Consider the following 23469-nt stretch of genomic DNA (forward strand, 5'->3'; position numbering starts at 1 on the left):
AGCTGGAGCAGGCATGGCAGATTGTGGTTGGAAGTAAACACTGCACGAAGGAAGATGTCTAAGGCCAGGATTGGTGACTGCTGTTTTAAACTAACAAATTGTATTATTTCATTTAATTATTTTAGTTGAATAGACTAGTCAAATTACTTGTTACGACATGAAATTCTTTTTTTTAAGTCGAACGGACAAACCGTTTTCACAGTGTAGGTCTTATATCCCTGATAATCAATGTATTTGTGTAAAACAGACCTATGTCGGAGTTAATGCTGTATTTAGTGTCTTTCTGGTAGGCTAGTATTTTAGCTGTGATAAGGTTTCTTAAATCCTGGACCGTTGTTGCTGCATGTCCTACTTTTGGCTATACTTGTCTATTAGGAGGCTGTCTTACACATAGTAAGCTGGTGTGTGTGTGTGTGTGTGTGTGTGTGTGTGTGTGTGTGTGCACATAATACAAAATCAACTCACACAGGAACAGCACATAAGGACTATGAGGAAAGACTGCACAACTCCTGCTGTGCCTACAATCCAGGTGAGACGCAGGAAAAGAATGACTCCAAATATATTCTGCAGACAGGGCAGGTAAACTCCCATCAGTGTCCCCATGTTCGGAGACTAGACAAAGAGAGAAGAAAGAGCAAGATCAGATCTGATAATAACTGTTGCCTGAACGTGCATTCTCACACAGGAAAACTGAAACTTCTCCGTTTCAGTTTATCAGTATTAGTCTAAAGATATGTGTAAATATGAGGATTACAGTGACGTTTCTTTCAAACAGATGTCTATGACAGTTTAATTACAACAGTCATCAATTTAATCAGTCAATTCCTCTCAGTTTTTCCCTTATTTAGTCATGTTAATGTCTCCCCCCAAACAAATGATACTACTAGCGCGGGAGGGTGAAGGGTAGTACAAGTTTCCTCTGAATGTGAATGCATCCTTTCATATCGCTGCTAACAAGAGTCCTAAGATCTATAGTCACAAAATTGCATTATTCATATGCCTTTTATATGTATGAAATGTTTAAATGACATTAGTTAGAACTGCACTATGTAAGATTTAGGGATTTGGAAATGTTCCTGGTGGAAATATGTAATTGCATGCAACATGCAAAGAAATCGCAGCAGAGCACAGAGACCATATTTTAGTGTGTTTTTTGTCTCCTGACTAACTAATGCTACTTCTTTCAAAAACCTTACATAGTGCCACTTTAACAATTTTTAAACTTAATATGGTCACATTATAGCTTAACTATAACCTAAAGCCCTCATATTTTATTTATAATTGTTGTTTTTTAACTTATGAAATGTATTTAACTCATTTATTGTAAGTAGAAGTTGATATAATTTTTTTTTCAAACCTTTGGGATTTTCCTCTTAGACGCATCTGCACTTTCTGCCTCTTCATGTTCCTTTGCGCCCTGAGTAATATTTGTGTAGTTGACCAAGCGGCTAAGAAAGGAAGACACCTTGGGCCGAATGTCCAACTCCTCCTGTAGGAAAAGTTCCATAAAAAGAATTATTTGTAGTACAGTGGTGAGAAGAAAGAAGGAACAGATACTTCAGAACAATGCAAACAAACGTTTGAGATGAACAACTTCTAATCTTTTTAAACATATAGTAGAAAACATTCCTGCTTTTGAGCACTTAGATCACTTGAGGCTGTCTTTTGGTGAGGAAGTTCATTCAGTCCTTGAGCAGAGAATAAACCTACAGAAATATACTAGATTACTGACGAAGTTCAAAAAGTGAAAAACCTCAAACAAGGCCAGATTCTTGTCATAGTAGTCATTCCTCTTTGACGAGTCTGTAGTGTTGAGGAAAGGACTGTCTTCTTTATGATTGCCATGTCCTGGGGGGTGAAAGAAGGAGAATGAGATGGTGAGACAGATTAGATAAGGATTAACTCACAAATATCGATGACAAAATCTACTTTCCATTTCACAACAAATGGACATGTTTTACTTTAAACCATCAGGTACGCATATTCAACAGTACAGTGCAAAGCAAAATTATACCATATAACATACTACTGTATAACTATAGGGTAAAATATTAATCATACATGCTATGCTGTACTCTTCATAATAAGCTTTACAAATAATGAAAATGTTTAGTTTACTGCAATTCAACTAATATCATCATCATCATCATCATCATCATCATCATCATCGTTAACCGCTTAGTCCAGATAGGGTCGCGGTAGCAGTTGGGAGAGCAGAGAATCCCAGGTGACCCTGTCCCCCGCAACTTCCTCCAGCTCATTCCCGGGGACCCCAAGCCGCTCCCAGGCTAACTTGGAGATATAATCCCTCCAGCGGGTCCTAGGACGACCCCGGGGTCTTATTCCGGTAGGCCGTGCCTGGTACACCCCCACCGGGAGGCGTCCCGGGGGCATCCGGATCAGATGCCCGAACCACCTCAGCTGGCTCCTCTCAATGCGGAGGAGTAGCGGCTCTACTCCGAGCTCCTCCCGGATGGCCGAGCTCCTCACCCTATCAAATAGAGTGTAGCCCGCCACCCTGCGAAGAAAGCTCATTTCTGCCGCTTGTATTCGCGATCTCATTCTTTCGGTCATTACCCACAGCTCATGACCATAGGTGAGGGTCGGGATGTAGACTGATCGGTAAACAGAGAGCTTCGCCTTACGGCTCAGCTCCCTCTTCACCACTACAGTCCGGTACAGCGACCGCATTACTGCTGCCGCTTGTCCCAGCCTGCGGTCGATCTCACGATCCTTCTTCCCATCACTCGTGAACAAGACCCCGAGATACTTAAACTCCTCCACCTGGGGCAGGTCCTTTCCCCCTACCTGGAGTGGGCATACCATCCTTTTCCGGGCTAAGACCATGGACTCAGACTTGGAGGTGCTGATCCGCATACCAACCGCTTCACACTCAGCTGCAAACCGCTCCAGTGTGCGCTGGAGGCATCCATGTGATCCAGCCAAAAGAACAACATCATCTGCAAATAGCAGAGACGCCACCCTCCGGCCTCCACACATAATGCCCTCCTGACCCCGGCTACGCCTTGACACCCTGTCCATGAATATCACAAACAGGAGTGGAGACAGGGCACAACCCTGGCGGAGTCCAACGCTAACACTGAAAGAGTCCGACTTAATGCCGAGTATACGAACACAGCTCTCACTCCGGGCGTACAGAGATTGAATGGCCCCGGCACCCCATACTCCCGGAGGACCTCCCACAAGATATCTCGGGGAACACGGTCGTAAGCCTTCTCCAAATCCACAAAACACATGTAGACTGGGTTGGCAAACTCCCATGCCCCCTCAACAATCCGTGAGAGGGTGAAAAGCTGGTCCATTGTTCCACGGCCGGGACGGAATCCGCATTGTTCCTCCTCAATCTGAGGTTCAACTATCGGCCGAAGTCTCCTTTCCAGCACCTTGGCATAGACTTTCCCAGGGAGGCTGAGCAGTGTGATACCCCGATAGTTGGCACACACCCTCCGGTCCCCTTTCTTGAAAATAGGGACCACCACCCCAGTCTGCCAGTCCAAGGGTACTGTGCCCGAGGTCCATGCACTATTGCAGAGGCGTGTCAGCCACGACAGCCCCACAATATCCAGAGCCTTAAGCATCTCCGGACGAATCTCATCCACCCCCGGTGCCTTGCCACTGAAGAGCTTGCCAACTACCTCAGTGACCTCCACCAGGGAAATGGAGCTTGACAAGCCAGAGGCCTCTGGCCCTGACTCCCGTGAGGGAGGCATGTCACCCGGATTAAGGAGTTCCTCAAAGTGCTCTTTCCACCGACCGACAATATCCTCATTTGAAGTCAGAGTTTCTCCACCCCTGCTGAATACAGCCTGGGCGCAGTCACCCCGACCACTCCTGAGTCGCCGGACAGTTGTCCAGAACCTCCTCGAGGCCGACCGAAAGTCTTTTTCCATGGCCTCACCAAACTCCTCCCACGCCCTGGATTTTGCTTCTGCCACAGTTGCAGCTGCCACCTTTTTTGCATGTCGGTACCTATCTGCTGAATCGGGAGTCCTTCGGGCCATCCAGTCCCTAAAGGCCTCTTTCTTCAGCTTGACGGCCTCCCTCACCACCGGTGTCCACCAGGGGGTTCTTGGGTTACCGCCATGACAGGCACCGACAAGCTTTTGGCCACAGCTGCGCCTGGCAGCTTCCACAATGGAGGTTTTGAACAGGGTCCATTCAGACTCTATGTCCCCTACCTCCTCCGGGACATGAGAAAAGCTCTCCCGGAGGTGGGAGTTAAAATCATTCCGAACAGGGGCCTCCGACAGTCGTTCCCAGCACACCCTCACTATTCGCTTGGGCCTACCGGGTCTAACCCTCAGTCTTCCCTGCCATCTGATCCAACTCACCACCAGATGGTGATCAGTTGACAGCTCAGCACCTCTCTTCACCCGAGTGTCCAGAACATATGGTCCCAAGTCAGATGAAACGACAACAAAGTCGATCATTGACCTTTGACCCAAGGAGCTCTGGTACCATGTACACTTATGAACATCCTTGTGTTCGAACTTGGTGTTCGTTATGGACAATCCATGCCTGGCACAGAAGTCCAATAACAATTCACCATTCGGGTTTAGATCGGGCAGGCCGTTCTTCCCAATCACGCCTCTCCAGGTCTCCCAGTCATTGCCAACATGAGCATTGAAGTCTCCCAGTAAGACTATGGAGTCTGTAGTTGGGACCCTTTCCAGAACCCCGCCCACTTGCTCCAAGAAGGCCGAATACTCCGACCTGTTGTTTGGTGCATAAGCACACACAACAGTCAGAGTTTTCCTCTCTGCGATTTTAATACGCATTGAGGCGACCCTCTCGTCCACCGGGACAAACTCCAACTGTACTGCCGCCAGCCGGGGACTCGTGAGTATCCCCACACCCGCCCGGTGCCTCTCACCTTGTGCAACCCCGGAGTAGGAGAGGGACCAACCCCTATCCAGGAGTTTGGTTCCAGAGCCGATACTGTGGGTGGAGGTGAGCCCAACTATATCTAGTTGGTACTTCTCAACCTCCCGCACAAGCTCCGGCTCCTTCCCCCCCAGTGAGGTTACGTTCCACGTACCAAGAGCCAGTTTCTGCCGCAGGGGCCTAGGCCACCAAGGGCCCCCCTGCAATCTCCCACTGCCTGTACGGCACTGCACCACTCCCCCATGCTGGACCTTGCGGGTGGTGGGCCCACATGGTCCCCCCACGTTGCCTCTTCGGGCTGAGCCCGGCCGGGTTACGTGGGCTGCCCGGCCACCAGGCGCTCGCCGAGGGACGCTACCCCCAGGCCTGGCTCCAGGGGTAGGTCCCGGTGACCCTCTCCCGGGCAGGGTACACGATGTTTTGCGTCCGTTTTTCATGGAGGTTTTTGGATCGAGTTAGTCTGGGTCTTCACTCCAGACCTGTTCGCCCTGGGAGACCCTACCAGGAGCATGTTGCTCCCGACGACTTAGCTCTGAAGATCCCTAGACCACACAAGCCCTTCCGCCACGACAAGGCCCCGATCCAGGAACTAATATTCTTTTTTAAAAACCACAAATAGACAAGTAACGGTGCATTTGTCTAAATCAGGCATGTCAAACTGGAGACATTCCGGGCCAAAATGCCATGGAGATTAGCATTTGCCCTCATCTAACACTCCAAATTCAGTTTATAATTAGCTGATTAGCTGAATCAGGAGTGTTCAATGAGGCAGTGTACTGAGACCTGCAGTGATGTAGCCCGCAAGGACTGGAGCCTGATGTGTTGTCTAAGCAATAGAATATTCACTTAATCATTGTAACAATAACAAATTCAGTGTTACTGCCAATGCTGAATAAGTTAACTACATTTACTAGCTAGTTAAACTAAGTTATTCTACTAGTGTATAGTAGGGGATGCATAGATTAGTCGACTAATAAATCCACTAGTCGGCGATATTGTATTTATTGTATCAGTGGTAAAAACCGCCCTGAAAAAGCAGGAGGACACAAAGCCCAAAGTCCTTAAGGTGGAAATACTACATGAAATGAAACCAAGTCCACTGCAAACTGCGTAAGGTTGCGCTGATATACAGGTTTGAGAGCCAAACTGTGTAGGTTTAAAGAACCGTGAGAGGAAATTGCCGTTTGACTGGCATACTAACCATCCAACCACAGACCATTCGACGGCACAATGAAAATTAACTCGAGTCGTGGCAAGTTCTCTGGGGGTAACGTACGATGATATCTCGTTGCTATTTACACTTTCAAACACAATTCATGAATAACATTTTAAAATGGGATATCATTAATGTTTCCTGGTTTAGCGTTTAAGCCTATAGCTACCTCGCTCTGAAATTACTAGTGAGTGGAGATGAAACTTCTTGCTACTGCCATTTAGCTTGATTAACAATCGTTTGTTTCCTATCGGACAGTCCACGGACCAGAGCTAGTTTAAATTCTCCATCAGTGTTCTCAGATTGGGCGGGTTCTTGCCAAACCCATGAGCCCTTTCTTTTCTAAGGGTGATTCATGTAATTAAATAACGTGAAAACAGTTGTTTGTGTTTGACTAATGCATGAAATAAAATAAATAAATAAATAATAAAATCGCTGACATTCATTTGCCTTAAAGTTATGCAGCCCAAACTATACAGCCTAATTAACTTATTGTACTTGATGGATGTAAAAGAGCAAAAGCACTGGTAGAATATGAGCAAGGAACTTGGAATGGTCCGTGATCTGCAGAGGTTAGCAAGTTTTACAAATATGTAGGAGGAATAGTTATGCTTGAAATGTTATTGCCATTCATTTGCCTTTCTGATTGCCTGGGATCATGTCTTATTTTCAAAAGAAAATATTTCCCAAAAGGTTAATACATTAGTGAGTTTGTGTGAGTTATACAACTTATGGAAATCAGACAAACATTGCTTTGCAAGTACATAGTACATGTGCATAGTACATAACATAAAAGTGCAACAGTGAACACCTACATTTTCTCATTCCTGAGCCCACAGAAAACAAACTACAACCAAATATATCTCAAAAGTATCTCTCGATAAATTTTGCTGAACGTAATGGCTCCGCACTGCAAAGCACTGACGTTACTTTTTAAAGGAACGTCTAAAATGTACACAACCTGTAAAACTGTGAAGGTCTACATTTTAACACATCAAAGTCGTTATTTAGGGTATGTGATGATTGAGGCTCTGACAGTTGAGATGGATCCATTAGCAGGGTTTTAATTCCACAAAAACATAATCCAAAGAGCAAAGTAAGGCAAAAGTATACAAAGGCAAAGGGCAAAAATCCAAAAATGCGACCCCAGGCAGGAGTCAAAGATCACTGTGATCTGCCCCTGGGCCTGCGAGCAAGGTGATCAGGATGGTCACGGTGAATGTCATTAATGAGCAAAAGGGTTCAGGATATCATCTGAAAAGACCCACGAGTTCTCCCCAGGGCTGTAACCTTCCCAGTCAATAAGATGCAGCTGGTGGTGCCGATGCTGAGAATCCAGTATGTTTTGAACCACATAGACAGAACTGCTGTCAGTGGCCAGCAGAGGAGGGGGTTTGACAGCCAGCACTGGAATTAGACCTGCTAGGGACACTGGTGTTAGTAAGGAAGCATGGAAAGTGGGAAAGATTCTATAGCTGGGGGAGTGAGCGCAGTCTTTAAGACACAGGGTTTATTTGCTTAAGTATTTTGAACAGACCAATGTAATGTTTGGTCTTGTTTCAAGCATAGATCTTGTGTGGAAAGCCAGACCTGTTGTCTAGATCTTAGTGGTGGGACATCACGGCAATGTTTATCCACGTGCAGATTCTGAAGGTGGAACAGGAGAGTAAATATAGGGAGACTAGTGAGGGGTGAAATGTGTAACTATAGCATCCGCTCAGAACTCTGGGGAGAAGGACCTCTGGTGGTTAGGTTGGCTAGACAGCAGAATTGATAGGGTGTTTGTCAGCTTACTACACAAGAGATTTTACATAAAAGACCAATACCATGGATACAGTAATAAATCTATACATTTAAAAAAATCTAAAAAATAAAAAATAAACAAAGTAATTTTCAACACTTTGAAGGTTGTAGTAGGTACGTAAGGGAATGATTGATTTACTACAGATGAAATGCTGAATATACACTATATTGCCAAAAGTATTCGCTCGTCTGCCTTCACACGCATATGAACTTGAGTGGCATCCCATTCCACAGGGTTTAATATGATGTCGGCCCACCCTTTGCAGCTACAACAGCTTCAACTCTTCTAGGAAGGCTTTCCACAAGGTTTAGGAGTGTTTTTATGGGAATTTTTCTTCCAGAAGCGCATTTGTGAGGTCAGACACTGATGTTGGACGAGATGGCCTGGCTCGCAGTCTCCGCTCTAATTCATCCCAAAGCTGTTCTGTCCGGTTGAGGTCAGGAATCTGTGCAGGCCAGTCAAGTTCTTCCACACCAAACTCACTCGTCCATGTCTTTACGGACATTGATTTGTGCACTGCCGTGCAGTCATGTTGGAACAGGAAGGGGCCATCCGCAAACTGTTCCCACAAAGTTGGGAGCATGAAATTGTCCAAAATCTCTTGGTCTGCTGAAGCATTAAGAGTTTCTTTCACTGGAACTAAGGGGCCGAGCCCAACTCCTGAAAGACAACCCCACGCCGTAATCCCACCTCCAAACTTTACACTTGGCACAATGCAGTCAGACAAGTACTGTTCTCCTGGCAACCGCCAAACCCAGACTCGTCCATTGGATTGCCAGATGGAGAAACGTGGTTTGTCACTCAGGAGAACACGTCTCCACTGCTCTAGAGTCCAGTGGCAGCGTGCTTTACACCACTGCATTCAATGTTTTGCATTGCGCTTGCTGATGTAAGGCTTGGATGCAGCTGCTCGGCCATGGAAACCCATTCCATGAAGCTCTCTACGCACTGTTCTTGAGCTAATCTGAAGGCCACATGAAGTTTGGAGGTCTGTAGCGATTGACTCTGCAGAAAGTTGGTGACCTCTGCACACTATGTGCCTCAGCGTCTGCTGACCCCACTCTGTCATTTTACGTGGCCTACCACTTCGTGGCTGAGTTGCTATCGTTCCCAATCGCTTCCACTTTGTTATAATACCACTGACAGTTGACTGTGGAATATTTAGTAGCGAGGAAATTTCACGACTGGACTTGTTGCACAGGTGGCATCCTATCACGGTACCACGCTGGAATTCACTGAGCTCCTGAGAGCGACACATTCTTTCACAAATGTTTGTAGAAGCAGTCCGCATGCCTAAGTGCCTGGTTTTATACACCTGTGGCCATGGAAGTGATTGGAACACCTGAATTCAATGTTTTGGTAATATAGTGCAAGTCATGTAGCATAGATATAGCAATATATTTACATTTTAAATATATGTTGAATATAAATCTTATTGTACATTAATAAATTAAACATCACAAATTATTACTAAAAATCAATCAAGTAATAGTGAAACACCTTAAAGGTTGTACTAAGCACCTAAGGGGAGAGTGACTTACTACCAGGTTTATTATAGTTTTTGAATTTTTCATTTTTTCAAATTTTCAGTTTTTATTTTTATTTACTTTTTCTTTTTGGTTTTGATTGTAGTTTAGTTTCAGTTTGTGCAAGGGTGCTTTTATTTTTGTCTTTTTTTTCTGAAAAGTACAAGTTTTAGTTTTAGTATTATGATGAACAATGTGACTACGTGTATTTGATAAGCATGGAATAAAATTATTGCAACAGTAGATTGGGCTCAGCTCAAAGTTTTTTTTCTCAGTAATTCTATTTCATTTAAGTTTTCCCTAACAACCCTAGTTTTTGTGTTTTTGAAATTTTTATTTTTTGCTGCTAGTTTTAGTATACTATAGTCACCCTGCTTACCAACAGATGAGACATTACATTAAAGTCATGTAGCATGGATACGACAGTACATTAAAGAATTTATATTATTACTATACACCAATAAAGTAACCTATCAACATGTTGAAGGTTGTAGTAGGTACAAAAGGGGCTGAATGGCATTCAGTATTCAGTAAGTCATATAGCATATATACAGTAATACAGTTAAAATTAATCATTTTAAATTATTCCTAAATATCAACAAAGTAATATTGAAACTCTTTGAAGGTTGTGGTTGGATGAATGACTTATTCCCCCATTGTTCCTACCACAACCTTTAAAGTGTTCCCGTGTTATTTTGTATAGCAGTATATGTTGCTCCAAAATGTGTATATATCTTTCAGCATTAATGGTGCCTTCATAGATGTGCAAGTTACCCAAATAATCTGAAAGTTAGACTCGTCAGACCACAATACACATTTGCACTGTGTTTTAGACCATTTCAGATGAGCTCAAGCCCAGAGAAGTCAGAAGAGTTTCAGGATGTTGTTGACGTATGGCTTCCACTGTGCATAGTGCAGGCTGGCATTTGTGAATGCACCAAAGTATTCCCGAGCACATGTGGTGATTCCATTACAGAAGCATGCCAGTTTTTAATAGAGTGCTGTCTGAGGGGATGAAGGTCATGGGCATTCAATTGTGATTTTCAGCCTTGCTTGATACACACATATATTCCCTGTGTCTTTATTATTATTTATATTATTTTTAATAATAATTTTTCTTATTACTACTGTGTCTAATCTATATAATTTATATAATCTATATAATTTATATTAAATATTTCACCTAAGATGACAATCACTCTAAATAACCACTACAGCCACTGCAACCTGTGTTAATGTGTTAAAATGTAAACTTCTACTCTTTTAAAGAGTAAGGTGTCTGTGTTTTGGTGTCCGGAGCCTACTTTTAAAATATATTTGGTTGTAGTTTGTTCTCTGTATTCTGAGGAGTGAGAAAATGTAGATGATTTTGCACATTTCTTAATGAGAAATTAAAGAGAGTAGTGTCCAGTGAATGTCCAACATAAAACCACTTTACTGCACTTAAAGACAACTTAAATACATATCTGCAAATTGTCATAAGCAAGACATCAGTGGTTAACACACCCAAAAGCTTATTATTGATGTAATGTTTGTTGAATGTATTTTTTTCATATTTTGGATAAAATGACCTTCCAAACACAGTTTTTGTTGTGTACTTTTTCATGCATTTTGGCAAGATCTGTTTTGGCTAGAAACTGCAAAAGCCATCTGGCAACCCCATTCTCCATGAGAGGTGGATTTCTAGAGAACTGTGGTGACCAGTCCCTATTAGCAACAAAAATAGTTTAAAAAAATGTCCAGAACATTTGCTTTTTTAAAAACGTGGTAATGATGACTAGTCGACTAGTAAAAATGAACATTTATCAAGTTACATATTAAACCAACATAAAATACTCTGCGATGCACACACATACAAATATCTACATTTATACAGAGTACTATGTAGAGTCGAGCAAAGCTGACATTTGACTCATAAGAGTCAAAATATGGGTTTGAAGTACTCGTTCTGTAGGTAATTGTACCATTGAAATTATATTTTCTAAGTTGTATTGACTCACCTCATCCTGTCTCGTCTCCAGACTTATAAAAAGGTAAGAATATATAACCAGCCACTTCATCAAAACTACCACTAGCTCCACTTACCATATACGTGCCATTTGTAGTTATACAATTACAGAATGTAGTATATTTATAGCATGTTTGTGATGCATCAATAATTATCTGAGCCCTTGTACTCAAGTAAATTATCACCTTTACTTATGTAGTGATTTTCTGAACACTTTCCCCCCCTGCAAATATATAAGCACAGAGTAAATGAGAATCAGAAGCATCTCCTGCACAACTAAACCCAGAAATATGAGAGATGTTGAAACTATTTCCAACACTGCTAGCTTTTCTGCACACCTGCATTCATTCCCCCCGAGCTATGACACCAAGTCATGGTTACTTTAATTACTGAACTGTGATCCACTGTATTTTTACCACGCCAGCATTCTTCCTTTCGGGCAATTATACAATCAGTTTATGGGGTCACATGTTTAAATCATGTTTCGGGTGAAAATATCTTTCATTTACTCGCAGACAATGTATAATTAAGTTGTTTACAAGAATAATGTGGAGATCTTTTTCGTCACAGTACAACCCCAAAGGAGACATGACAAATCCTAATGGATGGCTTAATGTCCAGAACAACGTCTGGGTCAGTGTTTACAAGAAAAGCAATGCTTGAAGTGTTGAGTAACATTTTTTAATGTTACAAACGCTGAAATGAATACAAGCCTTCCTTCTCCTGCTCTCTCTTTCATTTTCTGATAATTACTCTGCACTCTCACAGACTCAGTTCACTGAATTTGATTGTTTTCATCCCGTTCTCTGTGCTTTACTTGGAATGCTCTTTGCCCAACAACTGAAGCTTTCTGAAACAAATCTAAAGCAAAGATGTGCAAACAGTCAACATCCAAACAACTACTGCTACATTTAACTAAAATTCACAATTAAGATGAATATCGACACTGTCATTTTAAAACCAGGCAAACTGCTCCTTACATTGTGTGAACAGTCCATGAAGAATTGACCAGAACAGAAATGGTCAAAATATTACATTAATGTACATTGAAGTTAAGAATGGTCCTCTTATAAAGCAAATTAACAAAATTTTGTTACAACAGTCATGATATACTAAAATCAACTACTAAATGTGTTTCTTTCAAAAATAACTTCAGGGTAATCAGGGTCCTCTTTTCTTCTCCAGTGCCCCAGTCCATGCTAGAGCAATGATTTTTCTACAGCAGGTATGGAAAAGATGCAGACAGATTGAGATGTTTAATGATGGGCAGATTTCCTTGGTAGAGGAACTTGTCAAAAAAAAACATGTTCTTGTTGTGGAAGCACGCTCTTTAACCATATTAACTCCACATGAAATCTCACACCAGTCGTGACGCATCTGCCTTCCCCTTGTGAACCCACTCTTAACACGAAGGTCATATGTCCCAGAGTTTGACCCTCTCCAAAGAAACTGTCCATCCAACCTGCTGCCTTGTATGTAGACCACCTAAACATACTTGAAAATGTCTTCATTCTCTTTGCATATTCTGAAGGCTGAGTCCCACTCACCTTTGTCTTGGGTTAGTATGCCATTAGCGCAGGAGTTAGCATTAGCATTGCTGTGGGTCAGCATGTCTCTCTGAGTGATGTAGTGTGAACAATGTTATGAGCCCTGGGCATAATCGACCTCTATCCAGGCCACTGTAAACTCGCGCGCACACACACACACACACACACACACACACACACACACACTCACATATAGGGCGAGAGAGTGAGCCTAATACTATGCTGCTGCCCAGAAAAGGGGGGGGGCACACACTCATGTGCCACACAGAAAGAGAGAGCAGGGGACTCATAAAAAAATTTCTCAGGAGGGGAGAGAGAGAAGGAGAGGGAGAAAGGCAAATACAACACTATGCAGAAGCTTCAGACACCTAAGCATTGTGTTTAAAACCATTTATTTTAGAAATAAATGTGTTTTTGCTCATAAAAACATTGCATAGAATATTAGAATAGATGCATAAATACAGTAAAAAGTAAAAAGACCTTATTTTATTTTAGAAAAAAAAAACTGTTGATGTCTTGTGATCTAGTTTGAAGAATAAAGTTTGGTTCCAGATTTCCTCGATGCCTAAACCATCACACAGATTTGTTAAAGTGCATCACTCTTGATTTAATTTAATGAAGTGATAAGATAAAGATAAGGTAAACCAGGTACTGGATAATAACTACAGCAGTATTTAGCTTCCTCTGAGTGAGATTTGGAAAAGATGAAATTTGAGTGACGATATTTATTCTATTCTGTTTTTCAGCAACAAGGGCTGAAAATTTGCATTTGTGTGTGTGTGTGTGTGTGTGTGTGTGTGTATGTAGTTGAAAGTAACCCTACCACATAAATGATGAATTCACAAATTCACACACACACCCTTGCATCCCCTTAGGGCTCAGATAAGTATTGATGCATCACAAACATGCTCCAGTTCCAGTCACATGCAAGTATGAATGTGAATATAAATACTATGGCCAGCCACTGCACTATGGCCAGTACTATGACCAAACATAACATTATTTCATTGTCTGGTGCCCTTTATTAACGCTTATCGATCTAATCATTCTATTCATGTCATTCCTGTTTTACATGCTACTGGAAATCCTATACAACTCAATAGCATCATATTTTAGCATCAAAGCCCTTTTATGCCCTTTTAAAAACTGACAACTTCTGAAAACTTCTTTTTTTCTCCTGGTGGTTAGAGTTCTTAGAAAATGATTTTAAATCAGCATATAAGATCATCAGAGGAGAGCACCATTCCCTTAACTCCAGCCTCCACTTGTCCGAATATAACCACATTCAGACAGTTGGGAAATGGAAAAGGAAGATGTCTATTAGGTTTTTAATGATGTAGAATTAGAAATGGAGAGTGGAAATCCTTTTTTTTTTTTTACTAATATTACTAAGGTCTTAAACAGTTACGATAACAGGATGCTTTCCCTCTCAGGAAAAAGATTGAATGTGAAATTTAGTATAATGCTGCCCTCTAGTGAGCATGAACATTTATGAAAAAGTGACCCATGTGTTATTTGGGCGTTATTTCAGCATTGTTCAAAGCAATGAATCTGGACTCATTTGGTTCAGTGCATTATACTTGTTTCTTCACTGCACATGGATTGACAATGTATACTACAACACATATTTCTGCTAATAAACTCTGCTAAGATAGTTCTGGAGCAGTTATTCCTGTTTAAATAGCAATTTTTTCTAGGTACTGTTGCTACTGAAATGCTATAAACTCTTTGAATTACCGAATTCTAAAATGGCTTGCCTGGTCCTGATTCATAAAAGTTTAATAGGGGCACAGGGTGGGAGCTTATACTGGAAGTCTCATTGTAAAGATTAAAGTCTAAGAGTGTTTTAACACAGAATCACCAACTGTGCAGCTGCAGGAGAGAAAGGAACAAACTGTGTTGACAAGTCCGAACACATTAACAGTGCTCTGTGAAGCATTCCATGCAGCTTTTCAGATCAAAGGCTGACGCAGCACAGAGAGCAAGCCTACTGCTTACATGTTATGTTTGTGTGTGTAGGTGAATTAGGGCCTATACCTGCTCTGTACTTTACACAGGAAGAGGACTGTGCACATGGTCATCTTTTCTTATCTACTACAGATGATTATAGCACTATTAAGGAACCTTAATGACTATTACAAATGCAGATATTCAATATTCAAGAACTTGAAATGGCACTTCTTGAGAGTCAGCAGTTTGCTGTGGTTTCTCCCTCTGCATACATGACTGTGGGAGGTATACTAGCACCTCTGCTTGCAAACCTTTAGATTAGTCTTTGAGCAGTGTTGGGCAGTATAATGGTAATAAGGTATTTGTGCTAGTGGTGCTGGTATTTAAAATGATGAAATGATAATTTCAAAATGTAAAAAATGAATACATTTCACTGTGTTCGCAAATAGGTAGTAACTTACTGAAAGAAAGTGTGGAAAAATCAGAGTCAGGAAAAAACTAAGCATGACATTAGGTCAGCTAAAGCTATGAGCTACACACACCACAGAACACAATTGATTTTCGCTTTCACCTAACACTAGTCACTTGACTTTGCACTGAGATATCCTCAAAATGAGTTCATTTTAGCATCAGTTAGCTGGAGCCAAGCCTGTGCAGTGCTGTGTGGTACCTTTAACCTGCTAACTAAGCTATTGTTAGCTTAGCCAAAATGCTACAGTCCCAAACACCACAGAACAGGTTTCATTTTGGCTTTCTGTCACTCCAACACCAGTCACTTGACTTCTGCTCTCTCAGACATAGTGTTTTACCATCAATACTTGTTTCAGTGGAGCAGCAGTTAGTCAGAATCAAACCTGTGCTGTGGTGTGTGGCACCGTTGGACTCTGTAGCCTGCTTGCTACAACAACACTGAGTTAGCCAAGCAGGCTAAACACCATGGAACAGGTTTAATTTTGCCTTTCTTAACCAGTTGCTTGACTTCACTCCCTCAGATTTTAATTAGATTATCATCTAAACTTGTGTTGGTGCTTTAGTTAGGCAGTTAGTTCTGTAGTGAGCAGAGCTGTTATTGTATTATCCAAGCTATTGCTATAGCCATTTAGCAATTGTTAGATGGCTTGACATTTATGGAATGACAGCTTGAAAGTTATCCACTGTGTTCACTTATTTCATGACCATGTAAACAAACTAAAGTTTTTTTTTTTCTATTTTAAAATAACACAGGACAAGATGGCAAAAAACAGACATAAATGCTTTTACATCACTTACATTGCTTTTGGATACCACCTGACCCTGCCTTTGAGTCATTGCTTTCAGGCTTCCCATACTTCTTGAAAATTTTATAATTTAGGAAAAAGCATGTGAGGGACAAATTAAATGAGATCAGGAAAGTGTATGAACTTGAGCTTTTAAATATGAGCGCACAATGAAGATTCAAGAAAACATAAAACTTTTATTGTTATGATAATGAATAGTATAATTTTGAAGCACTGGTTGCTTAATCTGTGATTGTTCGTTTTGACTCATCAGTGTGCGTTACTATATTTATATATATAATATAGAGTATAGGTATCATGTTAATATGCAGCATATATCTAGTATGTATGCCTATGTAGTTCTTGCAATGTTCTGATGACACACACTCTTAACAATCAAGGTGCCAAGTTGAACTAAAAAGGGAGTCTTTAAGGTGATGCCATGGAAGAATCCCTTTTAATTCCTAACAGAACCTTTAACTGGAAGGTATCTTGTAAAGGAGATGTTACAGTGTGAAGAACCTACTTTTTCCACGTCTTTAAACTCTGCACTAATCTACTACGTTTTTTTAAGCTTTATTATGTCTTTACTTCTTGTTTTTTTTACCCTCTTTTATTTAAGTTAAGCATTCCAATTGCTTTTGTGTATAAGTGTGCTGTAAAAGTAAGCTTGACTTTCCTTTATGTTTAAGAACACATAATATGAATGTTTTTCATCAATTAACTTCTTCCTAGAACCTTACATCAAAGCCAGCCATTTAGGTATCTTCATTTGTAGTAGTAGAAGCTGCTGTCTTGTAGTACACTGAAGAAGAGAAAGAGTAAACACATTTGGTATCCAGCTGCTGACTTTGCCCTCTTCAGACATCTGTGTTTGTACAGTTTTCTAAGGAAACAACAGTTTGGTCTGAGGCATATAGGAAATCTGCATAGGAAATTCTGTCTTTTCAGTACAACACAACAGTGATGTTGCCAGACATAATGTACAGAACACACAACAGGCACAGTACTGACAATGGTTTTTGGTCCATTGGCCTTCTCCTTGAGATTTGCATGGATACAACATGAGATCGGTTTAAGCTTGCTTTCGTACATAGTTATTTCCTTGCATGTAGATATTTATATGTTTGTGTTTGTGAATTCTGTGTGCACTTAGATTCATATATCATTATTACCTTAATTCTCTTAAGACCCAGGGGGCTAAAATCTTTTTGTGCGTGCATGTGAGAACACTGAAGCCGATTAACCACAGAAAACATTTACCACCATATTAGCAGCTTACGTTTGAAATCCTATTGGCCAAAGTTCTCATTAAATGGACATTTAAAGATTTCATTAAGGTGGAAGTCATGCTGGTTAGGCTGATTAGCCACTGAGGTTTGTCGGAAGGGATTTCTGTATGGTTGGCATGCGAGACTGTTTGCCCTAATAGTCCGGATAATGAATGTTGGGCTCCTGTGTGTGCGTTTATGTGTGTTTTTTTGGAAAGGGTTTACCTGCAGTCATGTAGCGTTTTAGTGTAATCACTATGCTAAGCATAAGGCATTATTTCTTGTTGTTTAGAATGCTGTGCACACCTGGCCAAACCATCTGTCTGTATCTTCTGACCTCAATAGCCATGAAGGCTATTAGCTAAATGCTAATAGCCACAAGACAAAGGCACATTTTTAGCCCTCTTTGAATGGCGGTGACACATCAGAGTGACTGCGGTCAGACGTAAACTGCCCAAACAGGTGAGTCTGGAATGATAAAAACTTGAGTCCTTAAAGCAGAAACTAGTCTGCTGTCCAGTAGCTATCAACTAACTCATATGCACAAAGTTAAAAGAAAAACTTATTGATTCATGATGCTAATCACAAAAATGTAACTTTTTTCTTTTCTATGAAGTATTTTTTTTATGTTATACATATACTTCTAATACTTAAAGATTAAAAGCTAAGTTTAAGTTATGTCAAATATAGCTGTCTGTATACAATTTCATAGTTAAATATAGTTGTTTCTTTTTAAGCTCAGAACAGATTCATGTTCTAAAGAGTATTACATAATTCTGTGCAGGTTTATGCTATTGCCTGCTGTCTAACTGTCTAATTTTCTCACATCTCATTGTGCTGAATTAACTCAAACTTAACAGTTTATTTCAAATGTAATGTTTCCCAAAATGCTGCTTGCAACTTTCGGTCCAAGTGTTGTTTATACAGTATGTTTTGCACATATATAGTACTGTGCATAAGTTAGATATCAGCCTTCATGTATTTAATTTCCAGTCAAATTGTCTATGAAGTATGCGTTTTTAGCAACAAGAAAAAGCAGGAAATGTACATTTAACAGAAAATTACACAGAAGCCTCAACAACTAAATATAGTATCAAACTGACTGTGTCAACTCTTTGCCTTTATTACAGCTTCTGTTCTTTTACAAGCTTTCAGTTTTACAAACAAATTTACAGAGATATTTTGCCACATTTTCCACAGGGTCAGACATAGAAGTTGGTTGCATTTTCTGCTTCTCACAATCCAAGTAATCCCAAACACATTTACTGGGGTTGAGGTCTGGGCTCTTTGGTGGTCAGTTCATTGTTCTGAGCACATCAGCAGCTTCACTGTTAAATTTGCAAATGTTCTGATTTCCTTTTCTCTGTAACAGCGTCTTGACAGCTACACATCCTTTCAAACTCACAGTGGAAGGATGGACAGAAACATCTGTTATTTTCCTTTGACTCCTCTTTCCTTGTGCAAGTGGATTATCCCATATCTAATTAGAAAAAGTAAATAACTTTTACTTAATGGTCCTTTTGACTGTAGATTAAATAAATGTAGGGGGTCTCTGACTTTTGCACAGTTCTGTACACAACATATAGCTTTAAAAAACATTCAGTACAGCCAGTTATACATTTCTATTTGACTATTTTGTCTCTGATTTAAATTTTGAATAGTATTACATTCTGTACAAGCATTGTGGCATCACTTTCAACCAGCATTGAATAAAGTATAAGATTATTGGGATCAGAAAATGTCTTTAATAAGATTGAGAATTTTAGAACTTTAATAAGGATATTGCATTTTACTGGCATTAAAAAAGGCATACTTATCATTAATCTTGGTGCTCAGAGATGTAAACACAGTGAGATTTTCTAGTTTAGCATGCAAGTTCTTAACTTTGGTTTAATGGAGACATGCTAACAGCTGGTTTCCAGCACATGGATTAAGTCTGGTCTTGAACTAAACTATAATGTCAATAGTGAGTCACTACTGGATATCCTTTTAAGTCCAGGCTTAGTCTTAACTTGGGTCTGGGGCACCATCTCTAAGAGTTATAAAGATTGAGAAGCCTCTCAAACCCTCTTCAGATCATTCCTTCAGGTGGACCTGGCTCAATACAATATAACACAACTTGTACACAGGGCTTGTTAGTTTCATTTTAAGAGGCTGAAATGAACCTAAACACTACTTAAACACAGTGCAAACAGTTCCAGTTCTACGTACAGTAAATAACAGTGAGCATTTTGACTGCTCATTAGTAAACTAATTGGAATCAGTTGGAATGAACTGTAAGTGGTTCAGAAGGACAGTCTTATATGTACAGTTGTATGTAAAAGTTGGAACATGTCAAATTAAATATTTTGTTGATTTTCTAAGTAATAAGTAATATCTCTATACAAACAAACTTAATTATGCCATTTTTCTGCAAACTTTTAACATATTTAACATATTTAACAAAAAATAAAACATATTATATTTTACTTTCAGTGTGTTAAATTCTGCATATAAACAGTTGGAATGGTTCCATTTAAATGTTTGGTTTCTAGAGCATTTACAGCTTTAATAAGACAGTAATAGGATCGTACAGTTGAAGCCAGAGGAATGCTAACCTGCTGTGAGAGGACCACACTAATAAGGGCTTCAGAGTGCTCATCTCTGTGTGTGTGTGTGTGTGTGTGTGTCTGTGTCAGATGGGCAAGTTAAGTGTGTGGATGATTAAAAAAAGAATTTTCAATTTTCAGTGCTGAAGAACAATTAATACCATTCATTTTTGAATATGTGATTTAATATTCAGATAGAAAAGGATGCATTAAAGTCTTATTATTATTATTATTATTATTTTTTTTTAATTATTTTCACCCGATTTTCTCCCCAATTTAATCGTCTCCAATTCCACCTGCTAGTTAGGACTCCCCCAATTACACAATGCTATCAACGCTAGGAGGGTGAAGGCTAACACAGGCTTCCTCCGAGACCTGTGAAGCCAACCACTACTTCTTTTCTAGCTGCCGCTTACGCAACGTCTTATTATTTTGTATTTAAAATGGCATAAAGATGCTACACAGACTAGGGTGCACTAACACTATTCACTCCTAAATGTACCAAACTAATAAAGTAAATTTAAAAAATAAATTAACCTCGTAAATGTCCAGAACCCCTTAAAACCTAAAGGGGAATTTATGTGATGTTTCAAAGTTTCTGCATAATTAAATGGTTAAGATGTGAACAACAGTAATTTAAATTGGTTTGATGAAAAATGCTCCATTCTAGAGACTCAAGAGAATTGTTTTCAGTGGTGGTGATAGGGACCAGACGTCTGAAGAGTTTAATGCCTACAAAAGCGACATCACAGAATGAAATGGTTATGAACATGCTGCCTGATGCCTAAGACATTGTTTTAACATAGTTTTGCAGTTTTGCATAGTTCTGGGTCAGTAAGTTTCTCTATAAACATAATTTCATATCAAACCACTTTGAATGACTTTTTCATTTCAATGACTTAATTAAGTAAGGCAAAGGCATACTAACGCCCTATTCAAGCTCGATTAGTTTTGCCAGGGAAGGTGCTGTAATTTGAGTGATTACCAATGAGGTCTGTGTCCATAGTTTTTACAAGTCGAATTACTGAAATCGGAGCTCTCTCAGTAATAGCAGTGCTGTTCGAATCAACACCAGAGTAATGTAATAACAAATCCTGATCATAGAAGACATTACCTCCATTAAGCTTTCTTTTTTATGACCTGAAGACAAGGCTAACAGCTAGCCTAATGCTATAAATAATGTGTTGTTATTGTTAAGAAGCGTGGCACCTGTCACATAATGCTGACGTAAATGTCTGTGCAATGTTTTGATCTGGGCTATTTGGAGTAATCTGGAGTAATGACACACATCATCATCATATTCTGTATGAATCAACAAATCATGCACATTACATTACCAGACCTCCTCTGGTAGAACTAATTCAGCTCGAATAAGTCTTAAGCTGATGAATTGTCAAGTAGAGCTTAATTTAAGTGAAATCTATTGATGTCTATTGTTTGTATTTGTTATGATAAACTGATATTGTTATGATATGCTAATCTCCCTACTGTATGTAGTACAACCCCAAAGGAGTTGTACAAATTCAACTGACAGAATCAAGTGCACTTGAAATGATGCTTGGTATTACAACTAATAGTATGTTCATTAACTAGTTGGTGTAGATACAGACTGCTGAATGGAAAATTCTTTTGGAGTTTGCAGGGTCCTTTGAGGGATTAAGGAGACTTTTATATGAGCTCACTGGCCCAGTTCCACTTCTTAATTGAAGTCGGTGAGACAGTTCAATGCAAGGGGCTTGTAGCAAGCTGCTCAGCCGGTGGAACAGACTGCTTTCTTTCAGCGAAAACTAATAATGCTCTTCTTTCAGGAGGTGAATTAGTTGTAGCAGTCAGAAAGGATGTGAAAAGCATGCAGTCATTCCCTGCTTTCAGGACTGCCAGGCAGATCCCACTCCAAAATAGCACAGGCTTGTTTTTCTGTTTCAAAAGACCATTCCCAATGGGACTAACACAACCCACTACTTCCCCAGTTCCACCCGCTCTACCTGTTATTGCTAATAATGTGGCTGACTGCTCGCAGACACCATAGGTGAGTTTCTGACTTATGCTGACTCTGAAAATTACAGATGGGAATTGAATAGCATATATTAAAGAACCCATTTTTCACACATTTTTCTATCTAATTTTTAGTTTTTCCCGAGTTCCACTTTAGACGGTCATAATTCATTTTTGCATGAGCACTTTCTAACCTCTCTTTATCCCTTAGAATTAAACAGGGTGTTTTTGCAACTGTGCCCGTAAGACAAATATACACTGGTAGTCAGCTCCATAATTATTGGTACACTTGGTAAAGATTATAAAAAACAAGTAATGACAAAATGTCTAGCTCAGTCTCACACTCATGTATATATGAGAGAAATCCAACCTTTCATTTAAGTAAATGTTGTCTAAGAAACAAAATTATGTAAAAATAATGGAACTGGATCTTTTTAAACTAGGGGTGCCAATAGTTATGGAGCTGACTGTACGACCTCAGTATGTTCTGACCATGACTGTATGTTCTGATTGTCTGTCCTGGACTGTGCTTTATTCAAAAAGCTTAAACTTAAATGAGCAGATCAAATGTATTTGTTTTTGTGACATCACAAAAACAGTACATTAATAATGGGCTGTTTTTTGCAGCTTAGTTTCATGTACGGAACTTTAACATTTACTCACTACATCAATTCTTTTATTTCAAAATTAGGAAAATTTACCCTTTAACAAAACCCATCACTGGCACTCCTATTATGGATGATGTTCACAGCATGTATCATATTGAACATGACTTGTAAATAAATTGCACTTTTCTAATGTAATTCTATGTGATTAATCTGTTGTCATAAGAAGATGACATCTTTCACTTGTCTCACATTCAGACTAAACATATGACCAATAACTTTAGTCATGCTCTCCAAATTATAGCTGCTCCTCTGACTTCTGGTTTCTTCATCCTATCATTTGTAACAGAGCTGGAATAAGTTTCCTTCCCTTGTGCTTGCCTTGCGAATCAGCTGTCTAGCACACATGCGCACACACAGACCTCTTTTCCTCGTCATCCCTCTTACTTCCCTGGTATGTGTTTATCTTTCCTTGGCTAATGCTGCCTGTGTGGTATGCAGCAGGCTGTAATGCTCAGACCAGGTTTGGTCTTCACAATCCAGTGGCTAATGTACTGTTCTTCTGAAGCGTATAGTGAAAAAAAATTGTTGTATGAGCTAAATTTAATCATGCCACACATATTCTCATTTAATAGTGTTGATGATTTGTAGACCTTGTTAGCTCAACATGATTGTCCTCTATTATCTATTGTTTTTTGTGATGTTTTCACTATGAACTGGCAGAGAAAGAATGCTGTTGGTGTTTGCTCTTAAGAGATTTTTAAAACCACTATTTCTGAAGTTTTTTCTTCAGTTTGATTT

General features: G+C 39.9%; 1 protein-coding gene across 1 annotated transcript in view; it reads right to left on the reverse strand.

Moving 5' to 3' along the window:
- slc12a4 (solute carrier family 12 member 4) overlaps positions 1-23469 on the reverse strand; it is a 51433-nt gene that overhangs the window by 24223 nt on the left and 3741 nt on the right. The window contains exons 2-4 of the mRNA XM_036584016.1: positions 1754-1848; positions 1358-1489; positions 466-612 (exon numbers count right to left, since the gene is read on the reverse strand). Of these exons, the coding sequence (XP_036439909.1) occupies positions 466-612; positions 1358-1489; positions 1754-1848 (374 nt within the window). The remainder of the gene's footprint in view (positions 1-465; positions 613-1357; positions 1490-1753; positions 1849-23469) is intronic.

The sequence above is a fragment of the Colossoma macropomum genome, unplaced genomic scaffold (assembly GCF_904425465.1).
Source record: "Colossoma macropomum unplaced genomic scaffold, Colossoma_macropomum, whole genome shotgun sequence".
Taxonomy (NCBI): domain Eukaryota; kingdom Metazoa; phylum Chordata; class Actinopteri; order Characiformes; family Serrasalmidae; genus Colossoma; species Colossoma macropomum.